The 14,729-nt window shown below is 47.0% G+C and overlaps 1 protein-coding gene and 1 pseudogene across 1 annotated transcript in view; both read left to right on the plus strand.

The window, feature by feature from the left end:
* The window catches only part of LOC146859417 (rac GTPase-activating protein 1-like), a 404,586-nt gene that overhangs the window by 294,341 nt on the left and 95,516 nt on the right, over positions 1-14,729 (plus strand). The window contains exons 11-12 of the mRNA XM_085647164.1: positions 7,991-8,155; positions 10,152-10,247. Coding sequence (XP_085503290.1) covers positions 7,991-8,155; positions 10,152-10,247 — 261 coding nt within the window. The remainder of the gene's footprint in view (positions 1-7,990; positions 8,156-10,151; positions 10,248-14,729) is intronic.
* On the plus strand, positions 776-1,484 carry LOC146859418 (proton-coupled zinc antiporter SLC30A1 pseudogene; annotated as a pseudogene).

Below are 14,729 nucleotides of genomic sequence, written 5' to 3' on the forward strand. Positions count from 1 at the left end.
GCTAAAAAAAATACCCTTGACCTTTGAGACAAACCCTGGATGGCACTGAGCTACCAAGTCATTTCAGTAGTCGTACAGGGACATTCTGTTCCCCTGAGGAAATATGAAATATACTTCCTTCCTTCCCTCCATCCTTTTTAGGTCTCGCCTAGCATTGCAGTGTGCATGTGCTGCTCGCTATGCGAGACATATTGTGGATGATGACATTTCAGAAGGGGACTTGAAGCCCTGCCCCTCATTTCCATTGGCTGATGTCGTCATTTATGTAAAATAGTGGCCTCCGATTGGAACTGAGGCTTTTTAGTTGCCCCCTTTTCCCGTTTTCGTCCGGCCCATCCGGACTGGACCGTCTGTCGTGAAACACTTTTTTATCTTCAGGAGGCATATACTGCCGGCTCATGTTTCCGACAGCTTGTTTTTCTTCTTCATGAGTGCCAGTTGCAGTGAACAAGTGTCCGTTCCGAGGAGGGCGGACTGCTGCCAAGCCGCGAGTTCTGTGTACGACTACAGAGTTGTGAGGGTGCGAACGCTGCTGTAGTTGATACAAAACTGGTCTAGTAAGAGAGGTACAGCTATGTGACACCAAGAAACCTTTTGTAATGTCAAACGCCGGCCGTTGGGGGCTTCACTGTTGCCTTGGCCGCCGCAGCCGGAGGATGCGTGCCCCGTTGGTCATGGCTCACGTGCGCAGCGGCGAGGACGAAGACTCTAGACGGAGCCGCGGACTTCCTTTACCCCTCAGGGCCTACACTGCAAATTGGCGCGCAGCCCGAACATGGTGCCGTTGATGTGCATGTTGGCACTGACCTTCATCTTTTTCACCGTGGAGGTGGTGGTGAGCCGCCTGACCGCCTTGCTGGCCATGCTCTCGGACTCGTTCCACATGCTGTCCGATGTCATTGCGCTGGTGGTGGCCCTTATCGCCGTGCACTTCGCTGGCTACACCCAGGCCACAGACAAGAACACGTTCGGCTGGATCCACCCAGAGGTGATGGGCACGCTGGTCAACGCCGTCTTCTTGACTGCCCTCTGCTTCACCATAGTGCTGGAGGCCGTCGAGCGCTTCAGGGAAGCGCACGAGATCGAGCAGTCGCTGGTGGTGATATGGGTGGGCGCAGGCGGACTGCTCGTCCACCTAGTAGGGCTGTGTATGTTCCGCGGGGGAGCCGGCCATGGCCACTCGCACGGCGGTGGAGGAGGCCATGGGCCATGGGCACTCCCACGCTCCCAAGAAGAGTTCACAGAAGCGGGAGAGGAGCGCCGGTGACAGGGATGTTATCGACCGGGAGGAGACCAACACCCTGGTGGGGAACGGCGGCTCTAAAACAATCGGCAGTGCCCAGAATTGTGCTGGAACCTACGGTGTGTATGTGACAGGAGAGGGGCATCATAAGCTCGTAGGGTGGTATGGAATCGGTATCAAGCACAACAGTTTGGAAATTGGCCCACATGATGAGGTCAGGAGTCTATGGTTTGAACCCTGACGACGAGGACACAGCTTCTGACCAGTCCTGTAGAGATGCTCATGCACCTATGGTGCACGGTAGAGAGGGGAGGGGGCATGATTGATAAATTAGGGGAGAAGAACTATAGAGTCTTTTATTTATTATCACCAGTGTTGTAGTCATAAGACATGATAGTGTGGGCACGAAATCCTGTTCCCGTGTGCGAGCACAAAGCAGTGGGGTTGGACATGACCGAGCAAATGGGACGCATAGACGTTTAAGGGAACAACGATTGAGCCAGGTGGACATTGCCAAAAGTCACCATAGTCGCGCTGTTGACAGGTTAATGATTCTAACACTGTTAATTTAGTTATTTAATGTTTTTTGCAGAGTTTTATATAGCGTGAACTTGACCCAAATCCAATCCGGTATCGGAGCGCTTTACATAGCACCAGTTACGTTACATGAGGACACACATTAATTTTTTGTTAGGCAGGGGGAGATTAAGTGATTTGCCCAGAATCACAGGATGTTCAGCGTCATTACCGAGACTCGAACCCAGTTCCCCAGGTCCGAGGTCGAGCGCCGTAGCCGTTAGGCCAACTCCTCTCCCCAATTTGTGGATAACACCTGTATCTGCAGTGATAGTAATCTTACACCTATCTAAACAAATACTCAGTCATAGTAACACCACATAGGTATATGTAATATCCACTCAGAGTCCTTATTCCAAAATGAGTGGGTATTAACATTTTTAATGATTTCGATCAATGTGATAGCAAAATATTACATTAATAAACGCCCTTGTCCCCTGGGAGCAGGGTTGTTAGCCTGGGATGTGCGTTGGGCCTCCAGAATGGGGCTGAGAGGCAAACTGGTTCTAAACCAACTTTCTCAAAGGCAGAATAAAGCGCGCTTTGTTAAAGTTTTCTTTCCACTAATGTTATCTGGAATCTACTTTCACCATTAAGTTTGATTTTTGAACTTGAGTGATAAATATTTTTTTTTTAATTCTTTAGCAGTTTTCCTACTAGATATATAAAATATTTAATTTATGTATTTATATTAAGGCCTGATTTTGAATAATGCAGCTTTACCTACACAGTGAAACCTATTTTTGCACAATTGTTTACTGTGAGGGCAGGCTATCTATAGTATGCCTTATTTTTATATACTAAGCACTCTGCCCTGTTTACTTACATACCACAACTTTACTATCCTGTTGGCTTCCTTAATGCTGTTGAATTTTACCATTATCTTGTTGAATACCGTTTCAAAATCCGCTTTCAATTTTAGTCCCTGTATGTTTTCTAATTGTTTTTTCCGTCTCAGGGATGAGCTTTGGGGAAGGGCAGGGTTGAGCTGATGATCATGTGTAGCACACACTCCAGGCACAGTCTTTGGCCCTTTAAATTCATGTAGAGAGATTGTAAAGTATCACCTCATCTGTTAGAGACACCTTGGCTGGCTGTGTCTCCCCAAATAGGTATTATTGGTGTGTTGTCTTGTGTTTAGCCAGAATTGGAAGCTACTGAAACAAGCATTGGCATACCCAATAGGTCTCGCTTTTGGAACTTTATAAGTATTTAGGTATGCAGCACAATATCCTTAGTGCAACAACACCAAATGTTGCATGGCTAAACACTTATAAGGTCCCAAAGGCGAGACCTATTGGCTATGCCAATGCTTGTTGGTGATGTTGTCGGTGTGAATAAGTAGTGTGCCGATAAATTCCTCTGCATACATGTGCCAGTACTGTTGGCATATGTGTTCTTTATGAGCGCCTTTGATACCGCCTCTCTGTGCAAGAAAGCCTTACATAACAGGAATGTTTGTGTTTTAGGAATGTACAAGTGTCATGAAGAAGGCACCTAGGTGCTATTAAATTGACCAGATTTCACTTAGGCCTTGATAGCAGCCTTCTGAGCGCAGGAGCTTTGGTGGCACCGGCATTCATTCATTTAAAAAAAAAAAAAATTTTAAACAAATTAATCACTGCTACACACTTTCATGCACCCATTCAGAGTCATTCTTAATTAACACCCAAATGTAAAATAGTACAGCAGTCATCCATTACAGTGAACGCTCCAGCAGTCAGGAAACGTAGTCCAGAGCAGAGCTCCACTCTCCCTATATTCCATGTCCTGTGCCGGGGCCTGAGTTTGATGAGCAGGGTTTAACTGGCCGTTTATTCCATTGGGCATTTCACCGAGGGCTGACTAAGTTAATTTCATTTTTTAAGGGCGCATAGCTTCCTGTCACCCTCTCCAGCTCCTATGGTTAACTGCAGCAAACACACCAGGGCATTCAGGGGAGAGAGGCAAGAGAAGGGAGAGGAGAGAGGGGCGAGAGACAGAAAAGAGAGAGAGGTCGAGTAAGAAAGGAAGGGGGCATGAGAAAGAGCGAGAGAAGTGAGTTAGGAGCTGGGCTTGTTTGAACATTTTTTGTTTGAAATTTTTTTTAACCAGGGCTACTTGTAATTCGCAGCCCGGCCCTGCTGATCAGATTCACCATTGAGTTATCTTAGATTTTTAAAATGAATTACCAATATGTTATTATACTGCTACATGTGTGTTTTTAATTTAAAACGAACGTGCCAAACAAAAGTCAGTTAGAATGCCTGTTATGGAAGAAACACCGACCCCGCCCCCAACAGTACTCGGTGGCTTGAGATTGGCCAATCACGCTCCAGTACTGACCTATGGCTGCATGGCATTTGTCATCACACAGGCCTAAATGCCTCAGCTATTTGCGTTCATTGCTTCCTGTCTGAGTAAGTTCACTCAGTTAAGAGTCCTTCAAAAAGTAATAATGTGTCTTAAACAGGGTTAGCGGTTCATATGTTTCCGTGTGAGCCAATGCAGGCACAGCACGGAATGACTACTCTCCTGGCAGTGTAATAAGCAGCAAAAGATTTTAATGACGCGCTATATATCTGCTGATGATACAAAGGCCGTGTACGCACTCCGTATTCCAGACCCATAAATATAATGAGAAGGGGGAATAAAAACAAAGTAAAAAATACAAAAGTACTTGAATCGAAAGCCACAGTTTAAGGACGATAGTCGTTTTTTAAACAGCAGCGCATTAATGTGCAAGGGCAGCTGTCACATTTTTAACATTATTACCTGCTTAAAACAAGCCCGGGAGTTGAAAATAAGCAATGGCCGCGCTTCGCGAAAGTGAAAAAACGAGGGATGCGCGTGCAGCAGTTATTGGAGAGGCGGAGCGTGGCGTGCGCACTTGTAGCGTGACCGCAAGCTGGTGGCCGCTTTGGTAGCACTTCGAAAAGCCGCTTACTAAATGTCTCGCCAGAGCAGCGCATACGCTGGCTCAGGCGAGACCTAAAAAGGCACACACAGGGCATCCCATCAATCACTGCTAAACCCCTTAGATCCGGTTCACAAAGAGATCTGTGTAAGTCTAGTTTGCATGCGTGAATGGCTCAATGTATGAGTAAAAAGCAGTCAAAGCCATCGCTGAGCTTGCATTTGTAAATCAATGTACCCATGCACCAATTATCCCGCTGTGCAGTGTTAAGTGTGAGTAAATCTACTTCAAGCACTTGAAGTGGGCACTTGTAGGTATTCTCAAACTTAACTATGATCCGTTTTCACCCTCACAATGGTAGATTTACTCCAACCAATTGTAAGGGTGGGAAAGTGAACAGAGACACATTGATAGGGCGGCAGGGTATGGGGTTTCTCAATGGGGAGCACATTTTGTCTGTGGAATAAATGACTGATGCTAATGTACAGGTGGGATGTCTCTTACCCATGCTCACTTATGCACTCTGCATAATCCACATCCCTTGTCAGGAAGCTGTGCAGGAAAGAGGGATCCAAACCAGCCTCTTTGTTAAAGTCCCAAGTTCTTCTTGACCCCGGAAGAGAGTGCTCTGTGGAGAACTCATAGAGCTGCGCTCCGTAGAGCACTCAGAGCGGCCGTGTGAGCAGAGCTGGTGTCTGCCTGACTGTCAGTGTCCCAGAGGCGAGGGGATTCACAACTTTCTGCTGGAGCAGCCAAGGACTTGCCTGAAGAAGCAGACCAGCCTGCCCGCGTACAGAGAGAGATGAGGAAGGCTCCTCGCCCTGCAGCAGAAGGGACTGTCCAGGACGGAGAGGTGCAGCATGTTCTGGTCGGAGGAGCCCCCAGAGGAAGCTGTCCAGCTTGATGGAGCGATCCGCGAGTGATCTGAGCTGAGAAGAGGTCACCGGCCTCTCTGCGCAGTATATAACGAGCAGCAAAATAGCCATCACCAGAGGGTCATCTTGAGTGGGCATGGCACCCTGCTGCAGGCCTAAGTGACTTGAAAGTGGGAAGCCCCTAACTGGCCAGGTGGGTGCAGCTGTCTTGACGCTGAAGAAAGCACAGGGGCTGCAGGCCACAACTCTTCCAGCTGAAGCAACAGTTTCCAGCTAACCTCGGAGGGTCCTACACAAAGCCATGGCTGCAGTGAAGAAGCTGCGGAGGAGTCCGCTCCATAGGGGTGTGAACACCCCCACTCCTGTAGTACAGCCCAGACGGCTGCTAGGCAACATTAGGTGACAGCGGATCCTAGCTGCATGTGGGAGGAGAGCAAGACTGATAAGTGTGGGGGTGAAACTGCTGCACTTGCTTGACTCTGTGGTACAAGAAGCCATCCTAAGAAGTTGACCTGAGTTTCAAAACACTAGCAAAGGTGCACCACAAATCAAACGTTCAGGAAAAGCAATGATATAATCATTTCCCACATCAAAATTATTCCAAAAATAATTCATTTTTATTCAAGGATTATAATCATTATCATTTCTTTTTAAAACACAGAGTTGTAAACACAATTTGGTCTTGACAGCACAGCCGACGCGTTTCGTCCTAGAAGCGGACTTCTTCAGGGCATGAGAAGGATGCAACAATCAATCAATCCCATACAGCATGAGCTAATATAGTGCCAGAGCCGTAGATTCTGTGAAAGTTTCCCTTTGTTTTGTAAGTCGGTTGAGAGTATATTGGAGCGTGAAATTCTATAAGATCACCATCATTTTCCAAAGGCTGACCAAGTCACGTCATTTAAGATTTTTTCTTGTTTTGTAAGACCGAGAGATAACAGTCTTCACAGTCAGTATTCAGCTGCGAAGAACGCCCAAAGGATCCGGTAATAACGGCCCGTTATTACCGGATCCTTTGGGCGTTCTTCGCAGCTGAATACTGACTGTGAAGACTGTTATCTCTCGGTCTTACAAAACAAGAAAAAATCTTAAATGACGTGACTTGGTCAGCCTTTGGAAAATGATGGTGATCTTATAGAATTTCACGCTCCAATATACTCTCAACCGACTTACAAAACAAAGGGAAACTTTCACAGAATCTACGGCTCTGGCACTATATTAGCTCATGCTGTATGGGATTGATTGATTGTTGCATCCTTCTCATGCCCTGAACAAGTCCGCTTCTAGGACGAAACGCGTCGGCTGTGCTGTCAAGACCAAATTGTGTTTACAACTCTGTGTTTTAAAAAGAAATAATGATTATAATCCTTGAATAAAAATGAATTATTTTTTGAATAATTTTGATGTGGGAAATGATTATATCATTGCTTTTCCTGAACGTTTGATTTGTGGTGCACCTTTGCTAGTGTTTTGAAACTGTTGGGTCCCCTTTGGGGATTAGCATTGTTACAGTGGGTGCGATTCACTGTGCACACATACCCCTAGCAACCACATGGGAATACAAATATACAAGGGATAGCAGATTAGGTGCTGGTCTATAGAGGGCTCCACTGTTGGGTGTGTTTCATGCCATTTTTTTTGCATAAGTTGACCTGAGTTGTCTATAGCAATTTTATTAACCCTAAGGAGTCTGCTCCTGAGCCCAGTCCGTGCCTGTTACCCCACACACTGAACGGTAATAACAGGATCTCCAACCTCAGAGGAAGACAAGGCGATTGCCAAGGAGGGGAGAGGACTGTAGAACCTCCTGATTCACACAACCCTGGATCCTGCAATGACTGAATTGTATAGTATTGAATGTTGCTGTGATGTTAAAAGTACGGCATTGTTTCTAAAAGACAAGGGCTGGACTGGACGTTCTAGTATTCTGCCTGATGGTTGAGTGTCGAGTTCTCAGCTCGTGCTCCCCACACTACCCCTTGAAAACCCCAAAACACCTTCCATCGCTACCCTGAGAATCAAGTGTGGAATGGGTTGTACTTGGCCCAGTTTACAAAGCCCTCGAACTGTGAGCCCCGCGACGCCAGAAGCAAACGCGACCTCCACGGTTGTGGCTCAGTGCCTCCTGTCTGCCCTGTGGGACCCCAAAGAGACACTCACAAATAATATCACTTATCAGTGTCGAATCACTTGCCCATATTACTATTTATTCGTTTTTGATTATGTCTTGTATGTGGTAAAATAACACTATTGTGTACCCTGAGCTCTCCACACAACTCTGCTATCTAAGAGACTTCGTGAAATCCTTGCTCACCGAGTTCGCCACCCAAGGGCAATTTGCACCCACCACAATTTCTTGTAATGTAACATTTTCTAACTTCTTGTCTGCTTCAAAAGGTGATCCTTGCTGAGACGTGTGCAGCCTGCGGCAAGAGAACACGGTTTGGTAAAATGTCCCTGAAGTGCCGGGATTGTCGATTACTGATTCACCCTGAGTGCAAGGATGCCTGCCCCAAGATCTGCGTCCCTGGCACCGTGATGACCCCAGTGAAGATAGGACAGGTGAGGTCCCCAAAATTCATTTTCCCCATTAAACACAGTCCCTGTGACAGAAATTGTGTAAACACATCAAGGGCACTAGGGTAAATGATCTTATACACTCCCACGTACAGTTATGTTCACTTTACAAGTGCAGCTCCTGCACGCCCCCTAGCATTGCTGCTGCACATACACTGGGTAGCACACCTAATACATTATAGTGGAAACACATCCTTTATAGGTTTTGCTAAAGACCTGTTGTGAGCCTATGGAGAACTTGCAGCAGGCTTATAGCCTGCCCACTGCTTACAGCTTGTTGGCTATGTGCTGGCTTTTTATTTGATGGCTTGCTTTTCTCTTCTTGCATTTGTCCATCCCCTGGAGCATACCTTCATTGCCATCCTTTTGATTGGCTGACTTCTATCCTTCCACTGCTCACTTTTAGGGATCTACTTTTTGGTTAAGCACTCTAAGGGGAGTGCATGCTTTTCAAGCACTCTTTCTCGTGTGCTTCTCTCCCGCCAAACTCCAGCCCATCCACTGTCTTCCCTTTGGTCTTTCCTTTGTTTGCTTCTCACCACCCATGTGATGCAGTCTCTCTCTTAAGTTTCTTCCTTGCCTCCCATGTTGCTCTAACCTCATCTGCTTCTCCCTCCACCCCTTATGTTGCTCTTTGCACCTTGTGCTTCCTACCCACCTCCCCCCACCACAGACCAGAGAGGGTCACAAGAGAACCTATCCCGAACTACGTTTTTAGAACCGTTATGCTGGAATTTAAGGGAAGGAAAATGGCAGGGAAACTTTGTGGCTGAAAAGGGACTTTCTGTGTTTGGTTGGAGAGACCAATGTAATATGACCTAATACTGTATCCCAACAGCCCTGAGAAGGTATTAGTAGGGTAGAAGTAGGGGGTAAAGTCTGAAAAGAGTTCCCAAAGAGGTTTACAGGAAAGACAAAGTCTGGATGGCTTCCAACATAGAATATTTGAAAGAGAATGCCAGTCCAGTGGTCCACAGCATCAGGACAATACCTTTTGGTGGTAAGGTAAAATATTGTAGTAGAGTTGAAGATAATAAGGGACTTTGAAAACTCATAAACAATTGAACCTGTGGAGTCTTCAGAATGGATTTCTCATTTGCTGGGAGCACAAAGGTTTATAGAGTTTGATGTGCGGACGGATCATAAACCACTCACCAACTTGTTAACATCTAGTGGACTGCAGAAAGCTTATCCGAGTATAGCAAGACTTTCTATGTGGTTGCAAGGCTGCCGCTAGAGTGTGTTATGCACTGCGGCAAAGAGCAGAGTGGCATATTGCCTAAGCAGATTGTCGTTCTCATTGAAGGAAACTCCTCAGGATGATAGGAAGACTGCCAGGTTGCGATGATTGAAGAAGGGTTGAGGAGCATTGACCAGAAAGAATGGTTGGAAGCATTGGAAGAAGAGGGTGACTTACAAGATGTAGGGTGACTTACAAGTAAAGGGTGGGCAAACTAAAAAAGAAACTTCTGATGTTCCTAAAGGGTTTTGGGAAGTGAGTGAGAACACCGGCTTTCTAATAGGAAGTAAGAATTAGAAGATTGTTCTACCATCCAGTTTAAGAAATAACATTTTATGTCTGTGCCATGAGGGTCATTTGGGCATTGTAAAAAAAAGAATCAAAAGTTCCTACCGGTGGTCTGAACACCTTGTGCTAGCCTGGATTCCCCAAACCCAACCATGCCAACACCCCATTACATCATCACATTCTCTCATCCACACTCACCATTCCTAGCACCAGCTCACACATGCAAGGATTGGCAAGACACAGGACACCACAAAGGACAGCTGGCTTCTGGACTACTTACAGTGTGGTGAGGTTAGAGCCTCAGGGGTTGACTTGTTGGTGGGGGGAGGGTGGCGCACTATAATTTTTGACCCGTGGTTGACAAAGCGTCCTGTTGAACTCTCCTGATGCTGCATGTGCTGATACATACGCTCCTGGTGCTCACTGTCCATTTAACTCTCTCTCGCCCCCTAGTGGTCCCTGGCAGATTTTGCCCCAACCACAGCCCCCAGGATTCCTGCCCTGGTCATCCAGTGCGTGAACGAGATTGAGCTCCGAGGACTGAAAGAGGTGAGGAACCACACGTTGTTTGTTGTGTTACTTGTCGTTTGCATTGTCATTTGTATGGTGCACGCCAACCACTAGTGTGAGCTTTCCTTGGCTTCTTTGCAGGCCGGAGCGTATATGCTTCATCCAAAGATTGGAAGGCCTGGGAATAATTTGAATTATGCTGAAGTAATCAGAGTAATTTCAGTAATCCCAAATTACTCTTTGATGTGGAATTACCAATAATATCACAATCAAGTTCACTCACATAATTAAGATTAATTTGGGGTGAAAAAGAAACCTACAGTAAGATCCAGTTTAAGGAGCGGCTGCTCGCTCTGTTTATGTTCTATAGTATTTAGCACTGTTTTCTCAGCGCAAAATGCATCCTCGTGTCCATTTGCACGAAAGGGTTCAATTTACGCTAAGAAAATAGCGCTAAATGCTGGGAGTAAGTTGGGGGGGAAATGTTACCCCATGTGCACATTTGGCGAGCGCGAGCAATTATCACACTTGTTGTTCGTGTTCTGGTGCATTTTTTTTTTTTAAAACAAACTTTATTGGGATTTCCATTTGCAGGTATATCATACTACACATCACATTGAACATTTAATTATTCCGGGAACACAGGATACAGTTCAGACTTTGTGCAGCATCCATTCAAATTGTGCTGTCGTCCACAATATATCACTATAATGTCTCAAGACCGCTAGGAAGGACGCCATTCTATCCCAGTGTTGTGCTCCACATACCTAGCCTTCAAACCATTGTTTACAGGATGAGCGGTGAGAAACAAGGGATGACGAGCCGAAGCGGAGGGCAACCCTACCCCAAACCCACGGATGAGGAAGGAAGGAGGCCAGTCCATGTATCATGCAAGGGGGAACCCGACCCCACGAATCACCACACCGCTCATAATCCGGAGTCAGGCACACACTCTCACTTCCAATGACCCATCTCCATCAACGAGCACCACCGCTTATGCGGGGGGATTCCGGGGGGGCAGACCCCACAGCCCCCCCTCCTCTTCCTCCATCTCGCTTTTGAAGGATTCAGTCAGGTGCGCCCATTCCAGGGAGATAGGCCGCTTACGCAGCCCCCGACTCTCCTCACGATACAGCGCCTCACGCTCCGCTACCGCCCATCTTAACACCTCATCACCCCAAGTCTCAACACGTGGCGGCGTGCGGGATTTCCAGCGCTGCGTTATCAGGCGCTTTGCCAGCATTAATGCCAGGTTGGCGAAGCGGCGCAGCAGCTTTGCCTTCAAGGGGAGCAGTAAAAGCCCCAATAAACAAGCCCCTGCCGTGTCCGAGGAGGGGCGCTCAGCAATCGTGCTCAAGACGTGTGTTATCCTACCCCAGTATCCACGCAACGTCTGGCAAACCCACAGCATGTGTACCAGGTCGGCGTCCGGCGCCAAGCAGCGGGGGCAGGTGGCATCCGCCGTGTTGTACATCTTGCCCAGTGTATGGGGAGTAAGGTACGCCCTGTGAAGGACAAATAGTTGAATAGTTTTCAATCTGCAGTTGCGGGATACTTTTTTAGGGTACTCCAAGATATAAGCCCACTCTTTATCACTAAATGTCCGTGACAAATCTGTCTCCCACCGTGTCCGGAGAGCGGACACAGAGACCTGAGTGTGCTCCCGGAGGCCCCGATAAAGCCATTTGACCAAGAATCGTCCATGGCCCATTATGTGGAGGGAACGCAGGAGGTGAAATGTGGAGGGTTCCGCCGGCGTCGTCCGCCAGTGTGTCCGAATATACCGAGTGATCGCAGCATGGAGCAGAAACTGGGTGTCGGGTACCCTGTTAACCCTCACAAACTCTTCGTGAGGCATCAAGTTGCCGTCTTGGAAAAGGCCCCTATAGTTTCCACCCCTTGCTGCGTCCATGCACGTACTTGCCCGGCACGCAAAACTCCCCGTCTCGTGGGGAGGCCGCACAGCGGCATATTTGGGGAGTATGGATTTTGGATTTTGGCTTATCTACATGCCTTGTGTTCTGGTGCATTTAGCACTATTTCGTAGCGCAAAATGCATACTCGCGTCCATTTTGCAAGAGAGGTGTAGTTTTGCACTAAAAAAATAGTGCTCAATGCAGCATTACTCTTTTCACGTAATTCCTTGTGATCTTGCAGAATTTGTAGGTAATTCCGCATGATTACGTAACGCAGATTTACACGAGTTACGCCTTCTCCTAATTTGGTTACAAATCCGAGCCCGTGGGAGTGTGGTCCAGTCTCAGCACTGGAATAGAACGGAGTATGGTTTTTATTCTAAAACATGCAGTGATATCTGCCTTCACAAATGTATGCTTCACACCCACGAATGCTCTTAAGGGCGCGTTGAAAGATGACCTGCAGGAAGAGATTGATTACACAGCCTTGAACTCCCTTCCGGATACCAGAAGGGCAGCGCCCTCCTACGAGCAGTTCAGAACTCTGCAACAAACGTGCTCTTCAGACAAGTTTACGAGTAATCTGCCTCTTCGCCCTCATGTCAGTGCTTGCAGCGCCTTGAAACCTTTCGGCGAACGTGCGCTCAAGAAGTGTTGGATAACATGACATTCTGCCCCAGGTGCCATGAGAGTCCAGGGCTCTGTGGTTTACCTTTGTGCTTCAGGCTGTAATTCAATGGGAAACAAAGACTCAAGCAAACCTACTACAAGGAACATAAAACCTCTTTAGGAACAGAAGCCAGGCTTGGGCAGCGATAGACTCATACCAACAAGCTCATATCACGTGTATTATAAGCAAACAATAATGCATTGTCAGTTTGGGATTTTGTATCAAATCTGGCTAAAACGAATCCGAAACACTTGCTTGTATCCTGGCACTTGTCTGGCCCTTAACACTGAGCCCAGGAAGTGCATCTGTGGCCCTTTCCTTCACTTCAGTGTTCTCAGATGCGCTCAGTCCATTCTGTTGTGTTCAAATGGTGAACACCCGCTAGCGGTACCAGATTTATAAGTATGGAAGTCGATAACTCACAAATAAAACAAAGACAATCAGCGGGTTTGAGATTTCTTCCGCCCCACATCCCTGTAATACATTTTTATAATTTCAGTATTTACTTGTCCACAAGAGCAGTTTCCATCTGATTTTTGTTTGATTGGTGTGAGATTTGTTTATTGTTAATAATACTTGTGTGTTGTCATTTTACAAGAACAGCGTTCATACTATGAAAACACGTATAAAAAGTGTCAACAGTTGTAGTGATAGACTAGTGCTTAATTTGAGCCGATCGTTTCAGGTGCTCAGCACCGGCACTTAATCTTAGCACCGGTGCTTGTGATAGTCTGCCACATGGGGGTGCTGTCTGCCAAATTTGGAAATGAGCACAACAATAGCAGTTTTTTCATTTAATATACATTAGCAATCACTAATACGTGCCACCCAAGCCATTCTCATAGCTTTGGGGGCCTTGAATAGTATGAATTGTCACACCTGTACGAGTGTGGTGATAGTAGTTGTGCTGGTGCGGTAGTTGGCAGCACTGGCAGGGGCAATGGATGGTGCCGTGTCCTCCTGACAAGAGCCCTGGCACTTATCGTGTTACAAAGTAACCATTGAACTCCTCCTGTATCATACAACGTTGACGCAGCCCAGAGCTGTTTCTTGAAAGATGGATTGCGACGACGATCCCCCTCGGCTCAGGCATCCTCACTTTTTGTGGCAGAGCGAGCTCATTGTGCTCTGGCACCGAGGCCCCCTGTAGGAGACCCCACGCACTGTGATAGCAAAAACACTTAACCAAAAAGACTAGGATGCCATCCTATGCGTTGTCCAGCAAGCCGGAAACGCCAAATTGGAGAACCATGTGATCCGCATTTTCCCAGGTTCTATGAGGTAAGTGTGGGGGAGTTGGGGTGAAACAGATGCTAAAAAGAAAGGATTACTTTATATGCGCCTCTACCTGGCAAAACTGACATTTTTCTACAATGACGTTCACATTTCTTCACTACGCCTAAGGAAGTGTGGGACTGGCTGGAGATTCAGGGTGATGGCCAGATCCCCTGTGGCTCTGGATTTTGGACTGGGGGTTCACGCTGCTTGCATCAGAGGTGGAGACATGGGTGGTGGAGCCCCCCAAACCTAGTCTAGAGTGATGGTCCGACAGGATGGCACATTAGATTTAGAGTACCGAAGATCAGAGAGTGAGGCATCGCGGGCGCTCCTAGAGGCAGTGGCGGCCTCCAATTCTGACAAGAGTGGCCCGGATGTGGTGGATGAAACTCCAGAGCTCAGAGAATCCTGAGTTTGAAGTTGGCTGCACAGGTTCATCACTATATCTCCATCCTGGAGTCCATGCACAGCATGAACTATCAATCCGAGACACGGAGCCAGGGAGTCCCTCGAGATCCCTCTGTGGCGGAATGCAGGAAACAAAAACAAGCATTTGCAATGCAATAGGTCATGCAGTACTGATAGTTTGAATAGCTCATACTTTCAGTAATGCAAGACCTACTGCATTGCAAATGCTTGCATAGTGAGCCAGGAACC

The sequence above is a fragment of the Triturus cristatus genome, chromosome 3_2 (genome assembly GCF_964204655.1).
Source record: "Triturus cristatus chromosome 3_2, aTriCri1.1, whole genome shotgun sequence".
Taxonomy (NCBI): domain Eukaryota; kingdom Metazoa; phylum Chordata; class Amphibia; order Caudata; family Salamandridae; genus Triturus; species Triturus cristatus.